The sequence below is a fragment of the Anastrepha ludens genome, chromosome 2 (genome assembly GCF_028408465.1).
Source record: "Anastrepha ludens isolate Willacy chromosome 2, idAnaLude1.1, whole genome shotgun sequence".
Classification (NCBI taxonomy): domain Eukaryota; kingdom Metazoa; phylum Arthropoda; class Insecta; order Diptera; family Tephritidae; genus Anastrepha; species Anastrepha ludens.
The window spans coordinates 19,138,973-19,160,254 of record NC_071498.1 but is presented as its reverse complement, the minus strand read 5'-3'; the positions used below and the strand labels follow the sequence as shown (position 1 = coordinate 19,160,254).

Here is a 21,282-nt window from a genome sequence, read left to right as displayed (position 1 = left end):
AACAACATTGCCACATTGCCACATTTCCACATTGCCACAAAGCCGCACAGCCATCTGTCTATCTATCCAGTCTACCTGTGCCCAGCTCGTTCATTTGTATCTTTTGCTGATTTAACGCTTTAGTTCGTTGAATTTTATTGCATGAGCGTAACTAACGTTTTAGTGAAGCGCTCCGTGGCCATCAGAGGCATAGGCGAAGTGCAGGGCGGTTGGGCAAGTCATGGGCGCAAATAGACGCAAATTCGTACTCGTGCGCTGGAGTTGTACCTTTTTAGCTTTCGACTTACTTAAGTGGAAAGTTCTTAAGCGCATTTTCAGATTGGCCATACTCCCGCTTAAAGAAGTCGATTTGCTGCCGCCAAGGTTGGCATGACTGGAGCGAGCGCCGCTATGATTCACGGTTTCGCTACGAATGTTAAGCGTACGAAAATTGTATTTTTGCGAAATTATTAAAGTTGCTTACGAGTTTTCGTACACTGGGCGAACGGTACGTTGCGCCTTCAAGATAAAATCAAATTTTCTTATATGAGCGAAGTTTTAAACGATGCTCAAATGGGCTCCAGCCAAAACACCTGTCCCACATTACAATTCTATTACTTAAATATTAATTAGATAGAGGGATATAACTGGTTAGATTTTCAGAACTTAACTTTTTTCGTGCGATTACTCGTCGTTCACCCAGCCGACACTGTTTCAATTTAAATGCTGTGCAACCATTTTTAGGCTGCTCATCACTCGCACACAGTTGGAAGTGTTATCGCTGAGAAGCGTATCATTGCAACGTGTATGTGTGTGTGTGTGTATGTAGGTGTATTCCTAGCACTAGGCGTGGAAAATGCTTCTACTTTCAACGAGTACGAGCAACATATTAACGGCGGAGATTTCTGAAACATTTTCTGCCTGACCGAAGCTGAAGTTCCGGTTCAAGTCGAAGTGTGGCTAAAAAGTGGCCAAACCCAAAACAATGCAATATCATCTGTTCCAGTTATTATGAGGCAATAAGTCGGCCCGAATAGTATCGCAAGCATTACAAGTGTGGTCATGCAACAACTACAACAATACATGCAATAACTACATATTTCGTATAATCAACTGTCGAACGCTTCGCCACCTGTGCGCTCGCTAATGTTGTTGCAGCATAATGGATATGCACGAACCAGCCAGGGCCGTCGAGAGAGAAAGAAAGGGAGGGTATCTAGCTGGGCCCGGTTTTAATAAGGGGCGAGCGAAAGGTTTCGATGCATTAAGAATTATTTCTAGCATTTTTTGTTGAAATATGAAAAAAACTTGTTTTTAAAGACGGCCTTTTGCATGAGGCGCATAAATAAATTTTGACCGAACCGGTTTTGAAACTCAACAGTATCGACTTGTGGATATTTTCTAACCTTTCTAGCACGAAATGGATTATATATATTTATATATAATTGGCACTTACACCCTTTTCGGAATGTGGAGGGACCAGTTTAAAGCCGACTCCGAACGGCAGATATTTTTTATGAGGCGATTTTTCATTGCTGAAATACACTCAGAGCTTTGCCTTTGCCAGCCGAGGGGCGACTGCTGTTAGAAAAAACTTTTCCTTCATTTTGGTGCTTCACGGAGATTCGAACCTATGCACTCCGAATATATTACTGATATCAATTTATACAAAATATATATATAATTGGCGCGTACACCCTTTTTGGGTGTTTGGGCGAGCTCCTCCTCATATTTGTGGCCTGAGTCTTGATGTTGTTCCACAAATGGAGGGACCTACAGTTTCAAGCCGACTCCGAACGGCAAATATTTTTATGAGGAGCTTTTCCATGGCAGAAATACACTCGGAGGTTTGCCATTGCCCGCCGAGCGGCAATCGGGGTTTATTTTAGAAACAATTTTTTCTATTATTTGCTGTTTCATACCCGGAGATTCGATGTGGGCACTTCTAAAGGGTATTCACGTACCAATCCATTAGGCCACAACCAACGAGAGAAGAACATTTTTTTAGCAATCACTTGTCTTAGAACAAAATTAAATTAATGTCAAAAACAATTTTGCGTTCCCGAAAAAAAAAATCTGCTTGTGCGCCGGGTTTATAGTTTAGAAAAATTTAAATAAAGTACTTTTCGTTTAGAAGAAACTTAAAGAATCGTTCGAAATTAAAAAAGTCTCCTTCCACAGAATTTTATCTGCATGAGCCCTTAAAATAGTCGGATATTTATTGTATTAAATTTTCCCATCTAAGTTATATTCATGAGTCCGTGCCGTGCTTTCCAGTTCTAGGCCCAAAACTTCTATCGACGACCCTGGGCGTATCTCCACTTACTGTCATTGCCTATTCGTTGCTGCGGCTGCACTTATTGTTGGTGTTAGTGTTGTTGTAGTTACAGCTATCGCACATCTCTCATGCCTAAGTACCTGCGGCAAATTTATTCTCTCACTAACTTGACGTTAAATTAGCAAAGTTCATGCTCGTTCATATGAAATCACAACATTTTGCGCACTTCCATTTCTCCAGCTTGTGGAGCGGAGGGTGAGAGAGTGCATATGAAGTGTTTATATGCGCATACATATGTACATGTGTATGTAGGTATCTACTGAAGCAGTTAGGCAACTGGTTTGATGGGAAATGAAATCTCAAAAACTCTGATCAACTTGCAAAGGCTGAAAGAAAGATTGAGACGGCATGGGAAAATCAAATTTAAGGTTTTTTAACATATCTGTGATAGACTGCTGAAAACTTCGTTAATAAGGTTATTTGTAGAAAGCTCTCATGGAAATGAAAGCTCTCAATATTTTAGGATAAAGTTGCTTTCTCTGAAATGTCGAATATGAAAGCTTCGATAAAGGGTAGGTCCGCAGCTTATAAAAGTGCATAGGTGAAGTGCCTGTCTAAGACTCCTCAAGTGCTTAAAAAGTATGAGTTTCGAAATTCAAAAATGGTTAGCTTCACAAGTGGTGTTCCATCCTCCATATAAGTGAGTATATGATGACTAGTGTTTCACGCGATACCTAATCTTCCACAACTATGCATGGATGGATTTTAACCAAACCAAATGCATATTTACATCTATACATCTGTAAATGCCTACCCCACCCCGTTTCACTAAAGAAGTACTGCTACGCCGACCCTCTAGCCATTTGGGCTGCATGTCAGCCGCCTAGTTGCATTCTGGCTGCTGCCTTAATCTCGACGGCTAATTACTTTGAGTGCAGTTTATTAGACTTTTGTGGCAATTACTCATATCAAACCAGGCAGCGGTGTGCATGCTTGTGCGCATGTGTAGGTGAGTCCCAGTGCATGTAACGTTGCTCTGGTTATTATTTATAATATTTAATTTCTGCAGGGCTATCAATTTTACTGGGGCGTAGCAGCGCTTGTGCAGTGTGCTTGCAACGCGTGTGCGCTACACCGTTCTTTCTGCCGTTTAGTTGGGTTTCTCCTCCAAGCACCGCTATGACGTTTGGCGCTTGGCAGCCACGTTCCACGTCGCCTCCATGCCGTATTGCAGATGCTTTGTTGAGGTTGTTGTTGTTATTGTTGTGCGCTAATTACCATTGACTGGGCCTAGCTGCACTTGTCTGTTTAGCTTTTAATTGTGGCAACATCATTATCAGCCACCATTAGGCAATTAACATGGCTCGTCGGTGCAGCTCAGCAGCGGCAGCATAATTTTCATACTTGCATTAAATATTTTGTTATTGTATGTAGTTGTACTTGAGTATCACACCAGCGTCGAAGCGTGTTATTACCGGCTTTGAAGTGTTTTGTAGTTCACGCTGCTCGTTGACCGAAAAATTGTTAATACGCGCGCGCACATGGCTTGTGGTGCCTGTGTATGGGTTGTGAGGAGTGAAAAATTGGCAAAAATTATTTCAAAGAATTGGCAATAGAATATGAATTAGAAATGCTATAACTGCAACACGGATATGGAATTTATTTCTAGTTTTACAGAAGTCAAATATTTTTCTATCAAATTTCAAAACGTTTCAATTAACTACCAGGTATATACCTATAAAGTGAGACTTTTTTTCAATTTCAAACGTTTATTAACAAAAAATGGTTACAAATTTAATCTTCAAAATAATAGCCATCGCTAGCGACACATTTTTCTCATCTCTCAGGCAATTTGTGGATCCCGCGCCAAAAAAATTGGCAGTCTTTGGCCGCAAACCAATCATCGAGCCATTTTTTGGCTTCTTCGTGTGAATTGAAGCGCTGCTCGGAAAGTGCGTGGTCCATCGATGCAAAAAAATGATAATTGGAAGGTGCCAAGTCTGGTGAGTAAGCCGCATGCACCAGCGGTTCTCAATCATACGTCTCCACCAATTCCCGGGTCGCTCTTGCTCGATGTTGCGGTGCATTGTCATCATGAAAAAATACTATGTGACGCCGATCGGCATATTCTGAGCGTTTTCGGTGTATAGCGCTGTTCAAATGGGCTACTTATCGTTGGCAGCGTTCAACGTCAACTGTTTCACTTGGTTTTAATAGCTCGTACCAAATCATACCAGGCTGATCCCAGAAAACACACAGCATTGCCTTGCGGTCCATTTTTCATCACCCGTAACGATTCGATGTAAAAAAGACTTCCTTTTGAATCGGGAGAGCAGCATTTCACAAGTGGTTTTTCGGTTCTCTTGCTGCCATCTTCCGACCTTTAAAAGCATGCCCATGTCTTTCAAACGTTTGGAAATGGTTTTTTGGGTCACTCCCAACTGCTCTGCCATCATTTCCTGCGTTTGGCCATCATCTTCATCCAACAACGCTTGCAATTCGGCGTCCTCAAACTTTTTCGGTAGCCGGCCACGGTCCTCGTTCTTTACGCTAAAATCACCACTTCGAAATATTTCAAACCACCTGAAGCACTGTGCTCTACTTAGCTCTACTAAGCTTCTATAAGCATTTGATGAGCTAGAGAAGCGTTTTTTTTTTCAATTGATAACAGAAAATCAACGATGTCCGCAAATCGTAGTTTAAAGGCACGAAATTCGACATTTTTAAGAGCGACAAAAAGGCATTGTTGTATGAAACGTAACAAACAGTGAACTGAATATTGTTGACAGATGACAGATGAAAAAAACAAGACATTTGGGAAGGTTTAAAAATACTAGGGACTAATAGCTGAAAGTCTCATTTCATAGGTATATACCTGGTAAGTTAGTTTTTCTTTGTTATTTTATTTTTGTTTGCTGCCGTTCTGTCGACTGCTTTATGGCCATCATTTAAGCAGTTTGTCAAGCGCTTGGACGACTTCATTACTTTATGCTCCACTTTGCAGTTGCTTATCTTCTTCTTGCCTTATGACAATCTTAGCTGCCGTCTTTGCCTTTTATTGAACCGATTTTATTTATTATACTGGATTTTTTTTTTTCATTATTGCCAGCAACGCAGCAACAACATCGGCAGACAGCTCAGTAATTACCGAAAGTAGGTGAATCTGTATGACTGGCTGCCACAAGCAAGCAGCGCGTAACAGCAGCCGCGTGATGCCTGCACCGCCAGACTCCAAAAGTGGCATCATCTGCTTCACTTCGGATATTTTTGTGGAGCCGCCAACAACAAACGGTGGCATTCAATTTTAATTGTACGAAATTTTTATTGTCACTTTGTCGATCTGCCAATTGAGTGCAGCAGAGGCGCACTTGTCAATTTACGATAATTTGTTGCTGTCTGTACTTTTAACTGCTTTCATATCAGTTTCGCCTTTGGAGTTGTTAGCTTCGTTGTTTTTGTTAGTGCTTATGCTTGTTTGCAGTCATTATAACTGCGCTTCATGTTTTTATTTATTATTTTTGTTCTTTTCTTTGGTTGATTTTGTTATATTTTATGTATCGTATTTGTTATTGGTGTTACTGGAGTGCGCTACTAATCATAAATAAATGTTTTCTTGGATGGACTGGACGGCGCGGTGCGCCTGCCCTGAATGCGCTTTGCCATTGAGGTACACTTTGCATTGGTGTTGTTGTTGTTGCAGAGCGCGCAATTTCATGCTTTAATTTGTGCAGCGAAGCAATAAAGGCGTTGTTGCATGCGCGCATGCGCGTGCTAAAATATCTGCACTTTCATTAGCGGATCACGAAACGCGGGCCATGGGCCACAAGTCTACATCGCCCCGAAAACCCCAATACCTCTCCCGGAGGCGCCGCGTGTCGCCGCAAAACCAAACTCAAAGCAAAGTAGCGCGCAGTTGTGGTATACTCGTGCCGCTTAGAGCCATTACACATGCTTTTTATGCATGTGTATATGTGTGTGTTTGAGCGAGTAATCTTCGAGTATCTAAGCTTCATTAATGGTTCTTGTTATAAAAATTCTTCGAAATGAATTCATACAAATGCGCGCCAAGCGTATTTACACAGCGAGTAAATTTAGTTTCAGGAAGTTCAATTAGTTGTTGCGCCAGAACTTTACGTGTTAATTGCTGCGACGCGGTGTGGCAGCAAGAGCGAAGTCACAGTACCGCAGAGCTGCTCTTGGGTTACTGCCACTTTTGAGTTATTCCGCAGCGCTATTTAACTGTAAAAACTGTAAGAAAATATACATCATAGAGTGCTTTTTGCAATTAACAATAATTAATATTTAAAAGCAGAATTTATTAAATTGTCGAGTCAGCTGAAATGCGGGCGAAATTTTTAAAAGAAAAACAAAAAAAATGAAAAAAATGAGTTTTGTGTGAACTGCGATGAGACGAAGAGGGGCGAAGAGAGGCGCTGAGTTGTGTTGAAAAAGGCTTTAAAAATCTGCAGTGCAGCATTGTTGTTGTTTCTTGGGCATTCATGCATTTTTCATTTTTAAGCCTCCAAATTTAAAGCAAAGCAAGCAAAAAAAAAAACAAAACTACAAAACAAAAGTCACAAAAACATCTCTTTGTTTTACGCTTTTTCTTTACTTTCGTTCCTTTACCCTGCCACACTTCCCCTCCGCGCTCCACCGCCAACTTCGTCCAAGACGGCCTAGCCTTATCAGTCGCTGTTGATCTACAGCGCCGCCGCTCCTCTTTGCCTGCCAACATTTTGCTACACTCTTCATTTACCGCGGTCGCTGTCCGTCGCGGCGACAGCTTAAATAAACAAATTATAAGGAAATCGCAGCCGATCATTGTCAACATCCTTCTTTTCGACCTTCTGCAAGATGTTAAGCTTTTTGGTTGCTGCGCGTATTGCAATGCCCTTCACATTTGGACAAGTTTATTTGTCGCTTTGAGTGATTTTGACAGTTTTATGGCCTTTGCGCGCCATGCTCCGTCCGGATGGTTGGTGGTGATGCAACATGCAACATGCCACAGTGGCCGCCATTGTCAACCGAAACTTGTTGAAAATAACACTTTCCGTGTAACTACCCGGGCGGTTGTCATTAATTGTGGCAAAATTATCTGCCGCTGTACTAATTCAGAGAAGTTGTAGCTTCAAACAAAGTGCGCAGCCAGTATTAAGTGCAACAACGTGCAACAAGAAGTATCTAATTTTCTCACTCTCAACAAGAAGTTGGGGATTTTGTCAACTCAAGCGCGTTCGCAGCGTTTTCACAGCTTTTTTCGCTGCAGACCACTACAGCTGCAAAGGCTAAATGGCTAAACGGAAACTTATTTTAAACTACAAACTTTCAGCCGCTTACCTATCCATTGCTCCCTCGAACCATGTTAATGGCCAACTTTAAGTACACGTTTCTTGGCTTAACGCCTCCCATAAAATTACCTTTAATGGGATTCAATTAACGAAATGTATCTCACAGATACATTTCAGCCAGGGCAGTCGTCAACAGCGGCCCAGCCAACAAATCGCTGCCAGCCGTCCTTTACTGGTAGGTACATAGAAATTGCGCATGTCGCTTGTTGTTGTTGTTGTTGTTTGCCGATTGAATATTTTGTGTTGCGACTGCGCATCAATGTTGCAACAGTGCAACACGAATTTACTGTTAAATACAGCAACAAGGTACATTTAGTACGTCGCGAATTGGCGTCTATTGCCACTCAAGTAGTTGGATATGTTGATGCCTGGCGGTCGCTGCCACCACTCGGCTGCAAACGATTTTTAAGCGACTCCGTTTTTTCGACGCTGTGCTGTGCCTCAGTTTAAGTGTGCTTAATTTTGTGTCGCCACGTATCTAAACATGTGTATCACGCAGACCTCGGGCGACACCGACAACAACGGCAATAGGAAGGAGCAACCGACGCAGCAATGAAATTTTGCTTTTATTCTCAAAAGGATTTCATCTAAGCACGTTTTATTTTGTTGTTACTGTTTGCTGGTGCTCCGATAAAAGCGAAAAGCAGCACAAAATAATAAAAAACACGCAAAACCGCCCAAATATGCTTAGCAAAATAAATTCTAGTAAACCAACTGACTCTAAAGCAGCGCTGATCTATCCGGCTGCCGGCTTGTTTGTCTACGGATCAAACCTGTCGATTGAGTGGACATGATGACAGGCGGAATTGTGTTGAATTGAGTCGAAAATGGGGCGCAATGTAGAGGAATCAACTGCGAGTTCAAGTCTTTGAAGGCAAACTATGAACTATTCAGGGAGCACTACCTTGTTCCATATCCGATGCTTTCGTAGCAAGCCACTTCTATTCAAAATCATTGCTCAACACTGGGTACGTACGACACCCGCGCACTTACTCACACATATTTCGAACAATAGTAAATGCTCATAAAATTCCTTTTAAGCTGTAAAATCATCATCAAAATACCCGTGTTTCGCCTCCTATCCTTCGGCTGCCGCTCGCCGCTATTTCCAATATCTGTTTGGTTTTTCGGTTTTGGGGCAACGATTTGCTGGTTGCAGCCTGCAATATGCATCACCTGCTTTACAAACAAGCGAACATATGTAGCTCTGCTTGTACGTGTGTGTGTGTGTGTGTGTGTGTGTGTGTGTGTGTGTCGGCGTCAGCTGTTCAAGTTAACTATGTTCGGCTTTCAGTAAAGCGCAGTTCTCATATAGCACCACAGCCTGCGCTCTTCTACGTAATGGGCCATGGGGGTGGGCTGTACGCGGTGCGCGGCACCCAGGCATTTGATGCACACGTACAAACAATAAACGATCCATGCGATCGCGCAGCAACTATATTGTTCAAGTCACGACTTTTTTCCAAGCCACAGTTTCGTTGCGCCTTTTTACCTACTTCCGTGCCACAAATGCATTCAGTCAGGCAGCCAGCTAACGTCGTAGCGCGCCAAGCAAACTGGATGTTTGGATGCTTAGCTGTTTGCCTGTTTTGTTGTGCTTTTGCGACTATTTCTGTTTTTTGCCTTTTTTGTGTGTTTTCGTTTGATTTTCCTGCACTTTTTATACAATATCGTACTGATAGTTACGTGTAGCACTGCCCATATGCGCCCGTATCTCAGCAGCATCTGGAGCTCTGCAGCCTCACGCTGTCGCAGTGTGTGCCTGCGTTGGCTGCGTGCGAGTGTGTGTTCTGTTTTACTCTAACCTATTGATGAAGATACTGCGCCACAGATGAAGATACCGCGGCAAGGGATTTGCCCGTACAGCACAGGCCTCTCGGCGTACGAATAATCACAAATGCGGCAGTTGGCGGCTAGTGGGGCTGGGGGTCGTTGATTTCGCGTAGGAGTATGTAATTTCTGTGGAATTAAGAAACAGATGCGCGCACTCGTTTGTGTGCAAAAATATTTGGGTTTCAGCAACTCATTTTCGCACCATAAATCAGAATTATTGAATATCAGATCAACAGAAAACCAGCAAACCAGTTGACGATCTTCAAATAGATTGCGCGTGTAAAATTCCTATGCATTTACAACTCAATATATTTGAAAAAAAAAATTAGTATTAATAGTTCGAGTGGCTTTAATCGCTTCTGGGCGCTACGACTACCTCAAAGGCCATGTTTGATGAGTAAGAAACTCCAATCCAATATGTTTGCCACGGATTTTTACCAGCTCACACACCCACCTTTTCTCAGTTATGTAAATATACGCCCGCATATCGATGTACATATGTTTGAGCTGCTATGCTCACTGCGCCGAACTGCCTCCTTCCATGCCGGGTGGGGTATCAATAACCGCAAAAGGGTGGACCCACGAAATGTGTAATGGAAAAACGATTTGCGGCGCGTTCGTCGAACGGCAGACACGGAAAAGGCTAAAACATGATTTAACGTTTTTATCGCGGTGTTGCTTGCTTTGCAGCAATTGTTTCTGTTTACAGTAGTGGTGGTAGCTGTTGTTGTTGTTGTTGTTTGCCTGCTATTGCATTTCGCATTTCGAGGGCCGCAACGGCGATTTGTTTATGGACGCGCTTATAAAATTCTGCCGCTCACAACCATATTTGTATTATATTTGGCGTTGCTATACATTTTGTTTGCGCGTTGGTTGTTGTTGTTTGTGCGTGGCACAGTTGTTGCCGCTTGCTGTTGAACGCATCAGCATGCATGTGTGTGTGTGTGTGTGTGTGTTATATTGGTTTTAGCCATGTTTTACCTGGTCGGCGCAAGTTCATGTTCGTTTATTTGCCCAATACGTTTTTTTTTGTTTTTTTTCAAAAGTTTTTCGATTCTTTCCTTTGTTTTGATTCACCGTTTCATATCTTCCCACCTCTTGTTGGTGTTGTTGTGCGCGCACGCGCATTCGGTCGCTCACTTGGCCATTGTGTTGCCGTGTTTTTTCTCTCCGATTTTCGACAGCGCGCTAAGCCCTTATTGTGAAGTTGTTTGCTGGTTGCTACAGTACACACACACACACATACACACTTACGCCCAACAGTCACTTATTGAAACTGGTTGCTGGCCGCCGCCTCTTTGCGGACCTGCCCCAGCAGCGCCAGCACGTTCGCCTCTTTGGCCTGGGAATTTTCTAGCGTGCTTGGCATAAATGGAACATTTCCAATGTTATTGTTGTTCTTAAGATTTTTCCAGTTGTTGCACAAGGATGCTGCAAGTACACGGGCGATTTGCCGCCTCACTTAATGTAGTCATATTATACTTTCGGCCAGGCCAAACGTCTACTCCCAGACAATATCAATTGCAGCCCTATTATGCAATTTCTGTGAATTATTTGCGGACTGAATTTGGGCCAGGCCTCTCTCTTGCATACACACACACACACATATGCAGCCAATGAATATCTACCCAGCAAACACTTAAGTGACTAAAATATTTGAGGCTGTTATTCGAGCACTTCCGCAAACGTTCACCGTTAGAGAAAAATTTCAGGAAAAATGGATTAAAACAAAAAAATATATATACATTCAATAATTACATGCAAATATACAGGCCCAAGGCAGTATTAAGGGTTGCATTTTACATTTGCTTCACACTTACGATCTACCAGGGGATCGATTTACTGAGGAAACTATCGTCGGAACTTTTGCAGATGACACCGCCTTACTCGCAATTGACTCCCTCCCTGCTGTAGCTGCTCTTAAATTCCAAAAAAAAATTCATGAAATAACTCAATGGCGCAAAGACTGTAAAATAAAGTCAAATTTGACAAAATCTATTCAAGTTACCTTTACAATGACCTACTTATGCCCCAGAGTAATGTGGCAAAATATCTCGGAATGCGTCTACAAGCTTACATGGAAAACCCACGTTTTCACTAAATGGAAGGCACTAGCAATCAGACTCGAAAGCGCTCGAATACATTTTGGACGTTGATGTTACATGCTAATCATATTGCAAAATGTTCTTTGAAATGAAAAGCAATTGCCGGCATATTTAATAAGACTTTAATTCATTCTGTTTAAAACCTGTTGCCCAAATGTCAAAATATCAAAGCCTATAAAACTTGAATCTGTAATCCGTCGCCACAAATCTGAATTGAATTCAAAAAGATCGAAACAGCCGGGTGAAATGCGATAAACAGTTGTCGGAGGGAATCCCAACTATGTACAAGGTGAAGTCCAAAATAAACAAGACTCAGCTAAAATAGAAACAATAGGAGCTTTGTTCTGATAACTTCGACATTATTTATTCAAAATAGTCCCTTCTGGCCTCCATTCACTGTTTTGCGCGATCAAAAAGCTTTACGAAAGAGTGTTTCAGGTCAGTGACCGCAATGTCCTTCAGGATGTCGGTAGAAGACTTTCGGATGGCCTCTACGGACGCAAATGTCTTCCTTTCATGGCCAAATGCAATCTTCCGAATAAGTAGAAGTCACAGGGAGCCATTATATAAGTTGAACACGGTAATTGATTGATGGTTAAAATGCGATTTCTAGTCAAAAAATCAGTCACAATAGTGGATCAATGAGATGGTGCATTATCATGCAATAAGCGGCAGCTTTCTCCTTGGCGGTATTCAGGGCGAATTCGACGAATGCGATGCACCAAACTCTTCAAAACGCCAAAATAGAAAATTGCATTGACGGTTTGGCTCATTGGCACGAACTTCTTGTGGACAACTCCCTTGGAATCCTAAAAACAAATGAGCTTCGACTTGATTTTTGACTTCTTCAAACGCGATTTTTCGGGTGGTGGCTCGTCTGGGGCCTTCCATTCGGCACTTTGACGCCTAGCTCATTTAGCTCCTGAATTGTTGCTGGCTTATCGACGTACTTCTTTTCTTTCAAATAACCCCAAAGAAAGAAGTCCAACGGTGTCAAATCACATGATCTTGGCGACCAGTTGCCATCGCCGCGACGTGAGATTATTCGGCCATCAAATTTTTCGAGCAAAAGAGCCATTGTTTCGTTAGCTGTGTGACAAGTGGCACCGTCCTGTTGAAACCACATATCGTCCACATCCATATCTTTCAATTCGGACCATAAAAAGTTCGTTATCATCTCACGATAGCGAACACTATTCACAGTAACTGCCTGACCGCGCCTCATTTTGGAAAAAATACGGCCCAATGATGCCGCCGGTCCAAACAGTCACTCTTTGTGGGTGCATTGGTTTTTCGGCAATCACTCTTGGATTATCCATGAGCCCAAATGCGGCAATTCTGCTTATTGACGAATCCACTGAGGTGAAAAGGTGCCTCATCACTGAAGATAAAGTGTGATGTATTTTGATTTGAACGCCCGTTTTCATAATAAATAACTTTAACGCGTTGCTCGATTGTGTATATTTGCATGGTTCAAATTGAGTTAATCTGAAATTGAAAAACGTCAAATGAAATGCAGAAAAAAACTTGACGTTTAGGTGTGGTTCACATTCAACATCGGTCCTTAAAATTTAACCACCCTTTATAATATTTATTTTTAAAACTGTCCTCCAATCGGTGGATGATTATTTTTATTGTTTTGATTAGTAGTATTTTGGTTTTAGCTCGTTTTATTTGTTTATTTTATTAATTAATGGTTTATTTTGCCACTAAGTCAATAATCAATAAGAAATTTCGTATTTTTTGACTAAACTAGATAAATAAAGAATAGGCCCTATGTTTCAAATAGGAACTATGGGAAATATATGTTATATTATTGTATATATAAATAAATAAAGTTTCAGTTGGTTGATAAAACGATTTTTTATCTCTATGACTATCACTCGTATACCCCCACTCGATAAACTGCCCAAACTCTGCCAATTCATCACGACGGGTGCACTGGCATTAAGTTAAAGTGGTAAAAAAACGGGGATTATTATGAAAAATTCTTTTCGTACATGCATACATACATCCATATATTGGTTCTTAGCAGTGTTTGCTGGGTAGTTTGTATAAAACTATAAATTAAAGTAAATAGAATTTATATGCGGACTTTTGAAAAACCATTGTTGCCACAAAGAATTGAGTTGTTGCGTTTTATGTTACCAGCAAACTAAGGGTGGTGGAGCAGTGGGAAACGCATAGTAGGTATTTGGAAAGTGTTTGATTACACGCGGCACTGATTGCTCTATGCATTTGTTGGATTTTGCGCAGAGCTTTGCTCATATGCCTCGCTGGCTTACGCTGGCTAATGGTTGCCAGGAAACCACAAAAGCGTTTCTGCACACGCATTAGCATACACAGACACGTGTGCGCGCGCACATAATGCTCGTCGATTTTTTCCTTTACATTTACTTAATCGTCTTTCATTTTCCCCATTTACTTTGGCCACGTATCTAAGTCCTTGAATAGCCCGCAACAAAATGGCTAGAAAAGGATGACTCTGTGGCGCAAGTGTCTCATTTTTCAAGGCGTTTTTCTGCAATTTTGTTCGATTTTTGTTGCAGTCCCTTAAGCGGCTTGAAGCAAAAATTGTAGAGCTTCCACTAAATGCAATTCATAAGCACATTTAGGGCTTAAAAGGCAACAGGACTTTAGGGCGATTCGCATGCCAGCAGTAAATCCGTTGTGCCACCGATTCAGGCAAGCAGTGCATGCTCGTTATTGTGTATGTGTGTGTGTAGTCGTAAGCTACTTGCACTGTCTGACACAAGTGAACTCAATAGCTGATGTTTACGCTTGCCTTGCGGTGTACAGGATTTTTGGTTTATTTATTTACTTTATTTTTTGGCTAGCGCTTGCAATCAGATATTTTGGGCCTAATCCGCGCCAGGACAATACCAAAAAGTTGGTCTAACGATTTTTTCGATACTTTTTTTTTCGATATTTGTATTTGAAATTTTTAAGCATTTCAGTTATTGATTTTTGTAGTTTTTTGACATTTTCTCCACATTTACATTTTTCAGGCTGCAAATCATTCTTCAAGCGCTCAGTGCGACGCAACCTCACCTACTCGTGTCGGGGGAGCAGAAATTGCCCGATCGATCAACACCATCGCAACCAATGTCAATATTGCCGTTTAAGAAAGTGCCTGAAAATGGGAATGCGACGCGAAGGTAAGCGAGAATTGCAAAATATTTAATTTTTTACGATTTGAATTTAATTGAAATTAATTAGTAAAATACGAACAAAAAAAGTAGGAAATATTTGCGAACAAAGTGAAAACTAATGTGCGCGACATTTCAAATTTTTACAAAGCATCCGCTCAACAAGCGAGCGAAAAACCAAAAACCACTAACAATAACAAATCAACTACATTCTGATGATGAAAAGGGTCAATTAAAAGTCAAATATAGAGGCTGACTGAGTGGCTGAATGTATGAATGAATGAATGAATGAACGAATTCAAGTCGAACGTAAAGTGAATTTATCAGCTGTGCGCCGAAGGTTTGGTTGAGAGCAGCAAAAGGCGCGCGGCCAGCACAAAAGCAGCGGCGGCAGAATTAGGCAGCAGAACGCAGTGAATCGAAACGGAAGTATGCGCGTTTTGCAAAAGTCTTAATAAATAAAAAACAAAAATGATACCAATAAGCAAAGCAATTACGAATTGAATAAATGAATTCAGAACAACTATTGGATGGGAACACCTCTACAATGGCGTGGCAATAGAGCAGCAGCGCATGCCTTCAACTTATGCGGTTCATCGCTGACATTAGCCACTCGCAATTCACCGCCAGCGGATGGATCAACGTTGGGGAATTCGTTAGGTGACAAGTGCTATTGGCACAGTCGCATGCACCCGAGCCAGCAGGTCTGATCTTCAAAGAACCCAAGCTAAATTTAGATTGAGAAAAATAGCCGCACTCGACTGAAAAGTTGTCCACCCAAAATACTTTTGCAAACATTTTTCTTTGCTATTTTTCTGTGCAAATTCAATGCAAAAACTAGCAAAGATTTTAAATACGGCCGAATTGGATGCGCAAATGCATATGTACATATGTGCACATGTACGTATGTATGTATGCATGAGGCAGCGGACGCGCTTGTATGAGAAAATTGTGCGTATCAATCAGCATACTACCCACATTTTCCAGAGTTTGCGAAAATTTGATGGCCACGCAAATTTCATCATTTGTACAGGACAATCGTCTACTCTCTTCACTACACTCTAGCTTCAAACAAAGTCACAGTTGCTCGACAGCAGTGGTTAAAATACTGGACGATATATGAATTAGTTTTGACAACGGAGACTTGACTCTACTTGGTTTACTTGACTTTTCTAAAGCATTTGACTCAGTGAATTACAAATTGTTATATTTCAAGCTTAAACACTATTTCAGCTTTAAAGACAGTGCGGTGAAGCTGATGGCCAGCTACCTTGCTGGCAGAACGAAGAAGGTCAGGACCAGTAAATTAAGGGGGGAGCCTGCTTTAGAGGGTTCACAAAATCGATTTTTTCGTGGATTTTTTTGGGAAGGAAAGAAATATTCGATTGAAACGAAACTTTCAGGTTTTATTGCTATGTATTCCAACAGTCTTCTTAATTTTTTTCATTAAAATATATGTCATATTATGCCTGGTACAAGCATATTGCTGAGGCGCCTCGAGTGTGCATGTGTCGTGCGGCGGGAAAGATGCAGGTCACAATTTTCATTTCAAACCAAAAACCCAGAAACATTTTTATTTTAGTATAGTATAGCTTCTAGATAAACCAAGAAAATTAAACAAAAAGTGAGAAATTCAACAATTTTTCGCTAATTAAAAAAAAAATAATTTTTTTGGAAAAACAAATTAACTTAAGATTGTTTAAAAAGTGGGTTAATCATAACTTTCTTAAGGTTTTTTAGGTTCAACTAGAAGAGAATTTAATTCCAAATACAGTCTAATCTTGGTAATTCGAACACTTGATAATTCGGACAGCGCGGTAATCCGGACACCAAAACGTTTTCTATTGAAGTCTCTGTAATCCGGACACCACGTATTCATGTACCTCTAAAATTCGGACACTTTTTTATTTTCCAGTGAATATGCTGAAATAAAAAGGAATTCCGTTATTTTTTATTTTATTTTATAAAGGGGACTCCCCTGCTAACTACTTTGCGTGAATAGTGCGTTTAAGTGCTCCTCAGGCTCCTAGTTCATATTCATAAGCATATTTGCGTAACGTGTAGTTCAGTAGCTAATTTCAAACATTAACTCCATAATTTCTTTAACTGTGGACTGTATAAATTTAACTATGGCACCAGCAGCTAAGAAAAAACATACGTTTTTAACGATAGACCAGAAAAAAGAAGTTCTTAAGAAACTAAGTGAAGGACAGTCAATTCGACAGCTAGCTGCGCAATACAATGTAGGTAAATCTACAATTTCGGACATAAAATCAAGTGGATTAAAGATTGATAGGTAAGAAACGAAAACATTTTGTAAGAAGAGTTTACACTCCTTTGATTATATTTTGCAGTTACATTGCTAGAACACAATGTGACCTTGGAAAGCATAAAACTATGCGACCTGCGGAGTTTGAAAAGATGGAAGACCACTTGTATAAATAGTTTGTAAACGCAAGACGAAACAATGCACCGATTTCCTCGGAAATCATCAAAGAAAAGGCCAAACAATTCTGTTCCCAAATTTACGAACAAAGTGTGGAATTTGTGGCTGGTAATGGTTGGTTTAGTAATTTTCGCTCCCGATATGGAATTAAATTCTTAAAAATATCTGGCGAAAAACTTTCCAATGATTCTACTGCTGTGCAACCCTTTATTGAAAAATTGCGAAAGAAAATTGCAGGAATGGGCATTACGTATGATCAGGTTTATAATGCAGATGAGACTGCTTTGTTTTGGAGAAAACTTGCAGAAAAAAACCTTGCATTGCATAATGAAAAATCCGCACCCGGGCGCAAAATTGGAAAAGAAAGAGTAACACTTCCAGTTTGCTGTAATGCAACCGGAGAACATAAACTTCCATTATTCATGATAGGGAAAGCCAAAAACCCCAGAGCGTTTAAAAAAGTAAACCATCCGCTTGGGTACTCCCATACCAAAAATGCTTGGATGACAGAGCAAATCTTTAAAAATTGGTTTGAAAACTCATTCGTTAAAGAAGTAAAGCGTTACTTAAAGGAAAAGAATTTACCAGCCAAAGCCATTTTACTGCTAGACAATGCAACTTGCCATCCCCAATCACTGTCGGATGCCGATAAGGACATATATGTTATGTTTTTGCCACCAAACTGCACGGCTCTTATACAGCCAATGGACCAAAATGCTATCCGAATTTTAAAGACAAACTATCGGAAGAGTTTTTTGTCTCTGCTTTTGTCCAGCCCAACGAGCAATCTCCCGGAATCTTTAAAAAACTTTACATTAAAAGATGTGGCTTTTTTATCGTCTAATGCTTGGAAAAATGTGGGTGAACGCGTGCTCAGAAAATGTTTTAACAAAATTCTTTATGACGAAGAATGGGACTCAGATGATGATTTGCCTCTTGCGATGCTACGGCCCAGCAGCTCAACTAAAATAATTGATCTTCTTGTTGAAATATCCCCTGATGTATACAATGATAACGAGATTACTGAGTGGTTGAATGACGACACTGATTTCGATATCAACGGGATTGAGGAAGAAGATAACGAGAACAGCCGTCTTGACGAAAATGAAAGTCAAGATCGTAAAATTTCGCACTCTCAAGCTATTGTCGCATTTGATAGTTGTATTAAATATGCAGAGGAACAGGAATTTTCATCCGGAGACATTTTAAAACTTGTGAGTCTCAGAGATATTGCCTTCAGAAAGAGAAATGAAACAAAATTGCGGCAAACGAATATATTGAATTATTTTACGTTTAACTTTTTCCCTATCTTTTCCCCAAGTTTTTGTATTGTATATAAAAATCCGCTCGTATACCTGCTCGACTCTTGCTCTTAATTTCTTCTGTAACTTCGAAAATAGTTTGAATTTGCTTCTGAAATTTTGAGAACACATTTTTGGATGGTTTGGGAAGACATTTATGCAAAAAAAAAAAATCTATTTTTTGAAGCCTCTAAAGCAGGCTTTAACATCTCAGTCTAGATACGTACACACTGTTGTTCCGCAAGGGTCTACACTTGGTCCACTTTTATTCAGTCTTTTTGTCAATGATGATTTGACCGTTTGTCAGTATGTGAATGTTCATACGTATGCTGATGATATACAATTGTACTTGTTCAGTCGTTGAAGATTTATGTTTCAATTTCAAAATAAACAGTGATTTGTCTGCTATTTCTAGCTTTTTATGTTTGAACACGTCAAAGTCACATGTCTCACCTACAATATATGTAATAGTTTGGTGTATGTTGACAATATTCCAAAATTGTGGATAGGTACTACCACCCTTACCTTCATGGATAAGGTAAAAAATTTGGGTTTTAGTCTTAACACAAAACTTACCTGTGCTGACCATATAAATAGGGTCATGGGGAATATTTATGCTACATTGCAAAAGCTGAGAGTCACTGCAACATTCACGCCAGAGAAAACGAGGCGCAAATTAGTTCTCCAGCTAATTATGCCTCTCATTACCTACGCTGAAGTGGTGTACAGTAAACTCGACTCCACATCTTGCCATAAACTTAATGTGGCATTTAATAACGCCACGCGGTATGTATCATATGTGGGATTGGTAGATATGACCATATCGTACCCTAAGTATATTACAAAAGGGTCACAACTCAAAATGTACTTCTGCTCAAATATGAACGAGACGTTATCAATAAAACGGTCCGCGGATGACATATGGCAAAAATACATTTTTTGTTTTTTGGTAGGACTCTTATAAGCTTACATGGCAAATTTCTGCGTGATATGTCACATAGTTTGTTTTCTGTGCTACTGTAAACAAGTCAAGCTCGAGTGTGGGAAATTTTGAGTTGTGCCCCTTTTGTATTTAGGGTGCGATATCTCTGCATGGCGATCAAGGTTACTGGGCTGTTGCCTTAATAGTTATTTGTTTTTGAAGTTGCATATTTATGTGCAAACTTGCATTATTCAAGTCACCTCTCTATCTGACAGAGAAGTTGATACCAGTAAGGTCTCGCAGACACAACAAGTTCATCGTTCCAATATTGAATTATCTAGCATCATCTAGATTATTTTTCATTAACGCTGTTAAAGTGTGGAACTCATTACCCAACACTGTGAAGGCTGGACTTAACAGATTAAGTCTATAATTAATTTAAAAGTGTTTGATTGCCTTAAATTAGGGCATTCAATTTCTCTCTACATTCTCTAATTACTACTTTTGAGTTTTCTTTTCTAAATCCTTCTTTTCTTTTCCTACCACTTCTTTTCTTCTTATTATTATATATTAGTTAAGTTAAATATATTGGATTGATTTTTTAATGAACTGGTGTAAAATTTAGATTAAGAAACTTGTATGTTAAAAATATTCCAGTTGTACAGGGTGAACGATATGAAGTGTTACCAACTTCACACAGCTTGTATCTGTAAAACAGCTCATGACAGTTTTGTTGAACTTTTTTTTTCTGTGGTGGAATTCAAACGGAATAGTGTGATTGCGTTATATTTGGCTGGAAAATCACAACCAGCCATTGTTCGTGAGCTCAGTCACCTCAAAGTAAATAAAATGTTTGTGTATCGCACTATAAAACGTTACAGTGATACTGGTAGCATTGCAAAACGGTATGGAAGTGGACCAAAAAAACCGCAACAACGCCAGAAATGGTTCGGAAAGTGAAGTCGAGCGACTTGAACGAAATCCACGTCGAAGTGGAAGAAAAATGGACAAAGAACTGACAATAACGCAACACAGCATTCGACGTATATTGAAAAATGAGCTTAAGGTCAAGGCTTACAAATTCCAAAAAGCAAACGATCTTTCACCCCAGCAAAAAAAAGTTCGGTGCGAAGGAATTGTTGCGCTTGCACGAACGTGGCGAATTTCCTAACATTGTGTTTTCTGATGAAAAAAATTTCCCAATTGAGCAGTTCATAAACATTCAAAACGATCGTGTTTACTTGACCGAACGCTCATACGAGAAATTGAGCCTACGTATGGCCACTCGAAGCAATTTCTCATCGCAAGTAATAGTTTGGGCCGCAGTGACCGCTGATGGACGCTCTCCAATCGTTTTTATCGAGCCTGGTGTCAAAGTGAATGTAACTTAATATATTATCGGGAAAATGTTTTAGAAACTGCTTTAGAGCCGTGGACACGCAAACATTTCGGTCGTAGACCATGGACGTTCCAACAGGACTCGGCACCGTCTCATAAAGCTCGTGTGAACCAAGAATGGTTAAAAAATCATGTTCCACACTTCATTTCGTCCACACAATGGCTGTCGAATTCGCCAGGCGCAAATCCGATGGACTATTTCATTTGGTCCATTTTGGAGAGCAAGGGGAGGACTAAAAAATATGCCAGTATGGATGCGCTGAAAAAAGCGATTATACGAGAGTGGGCCAAAATGCCTCAAGATCACGTTCGTGCAGCATGCAACTCATTTTTTGATCGTTTGAAGGCTATAGTCAAGGCAAAAGGTGGTCATATCGAGCTAAAGTGAATATATGTTAAAATTGTAATCATTTTTGAACAATTTTGTCTTTGAAATCAATAGAAACTAATTTCACACACAAAAGTTATGGTGTTTTGAATAGGTAACACTTTCATATCGTTCACCCTGTATATAATATTGTTG

At 40.3% G+C, this 21,282-nt stretch overlaps 1 protein-coding gene across 2 annotated transcripts in view; it reads left to right on the top strand.

Moving 5' to 3' along the window:
- Positions 1-21,282, top strand: part of LOC128864322 (steroid receptor seven-up, isoforms B/C) — a 91,720-nt gene that overhangs the window by 24,488 nt on the left and 45,950 nt on the right. For both annotated transcript variants that reach the window (XM_054103936.1, XM_054103944.1), the window contains exon 2: positions 14,552-14,701. In XM_054103936.1, the coding sequence (XP_053959911.1) occupies positions 14,552-14,701 (150 nt within the window). The remainder of the gene's footprint in view (positions 1-14,551; positions 14,702-21,282) is intronic.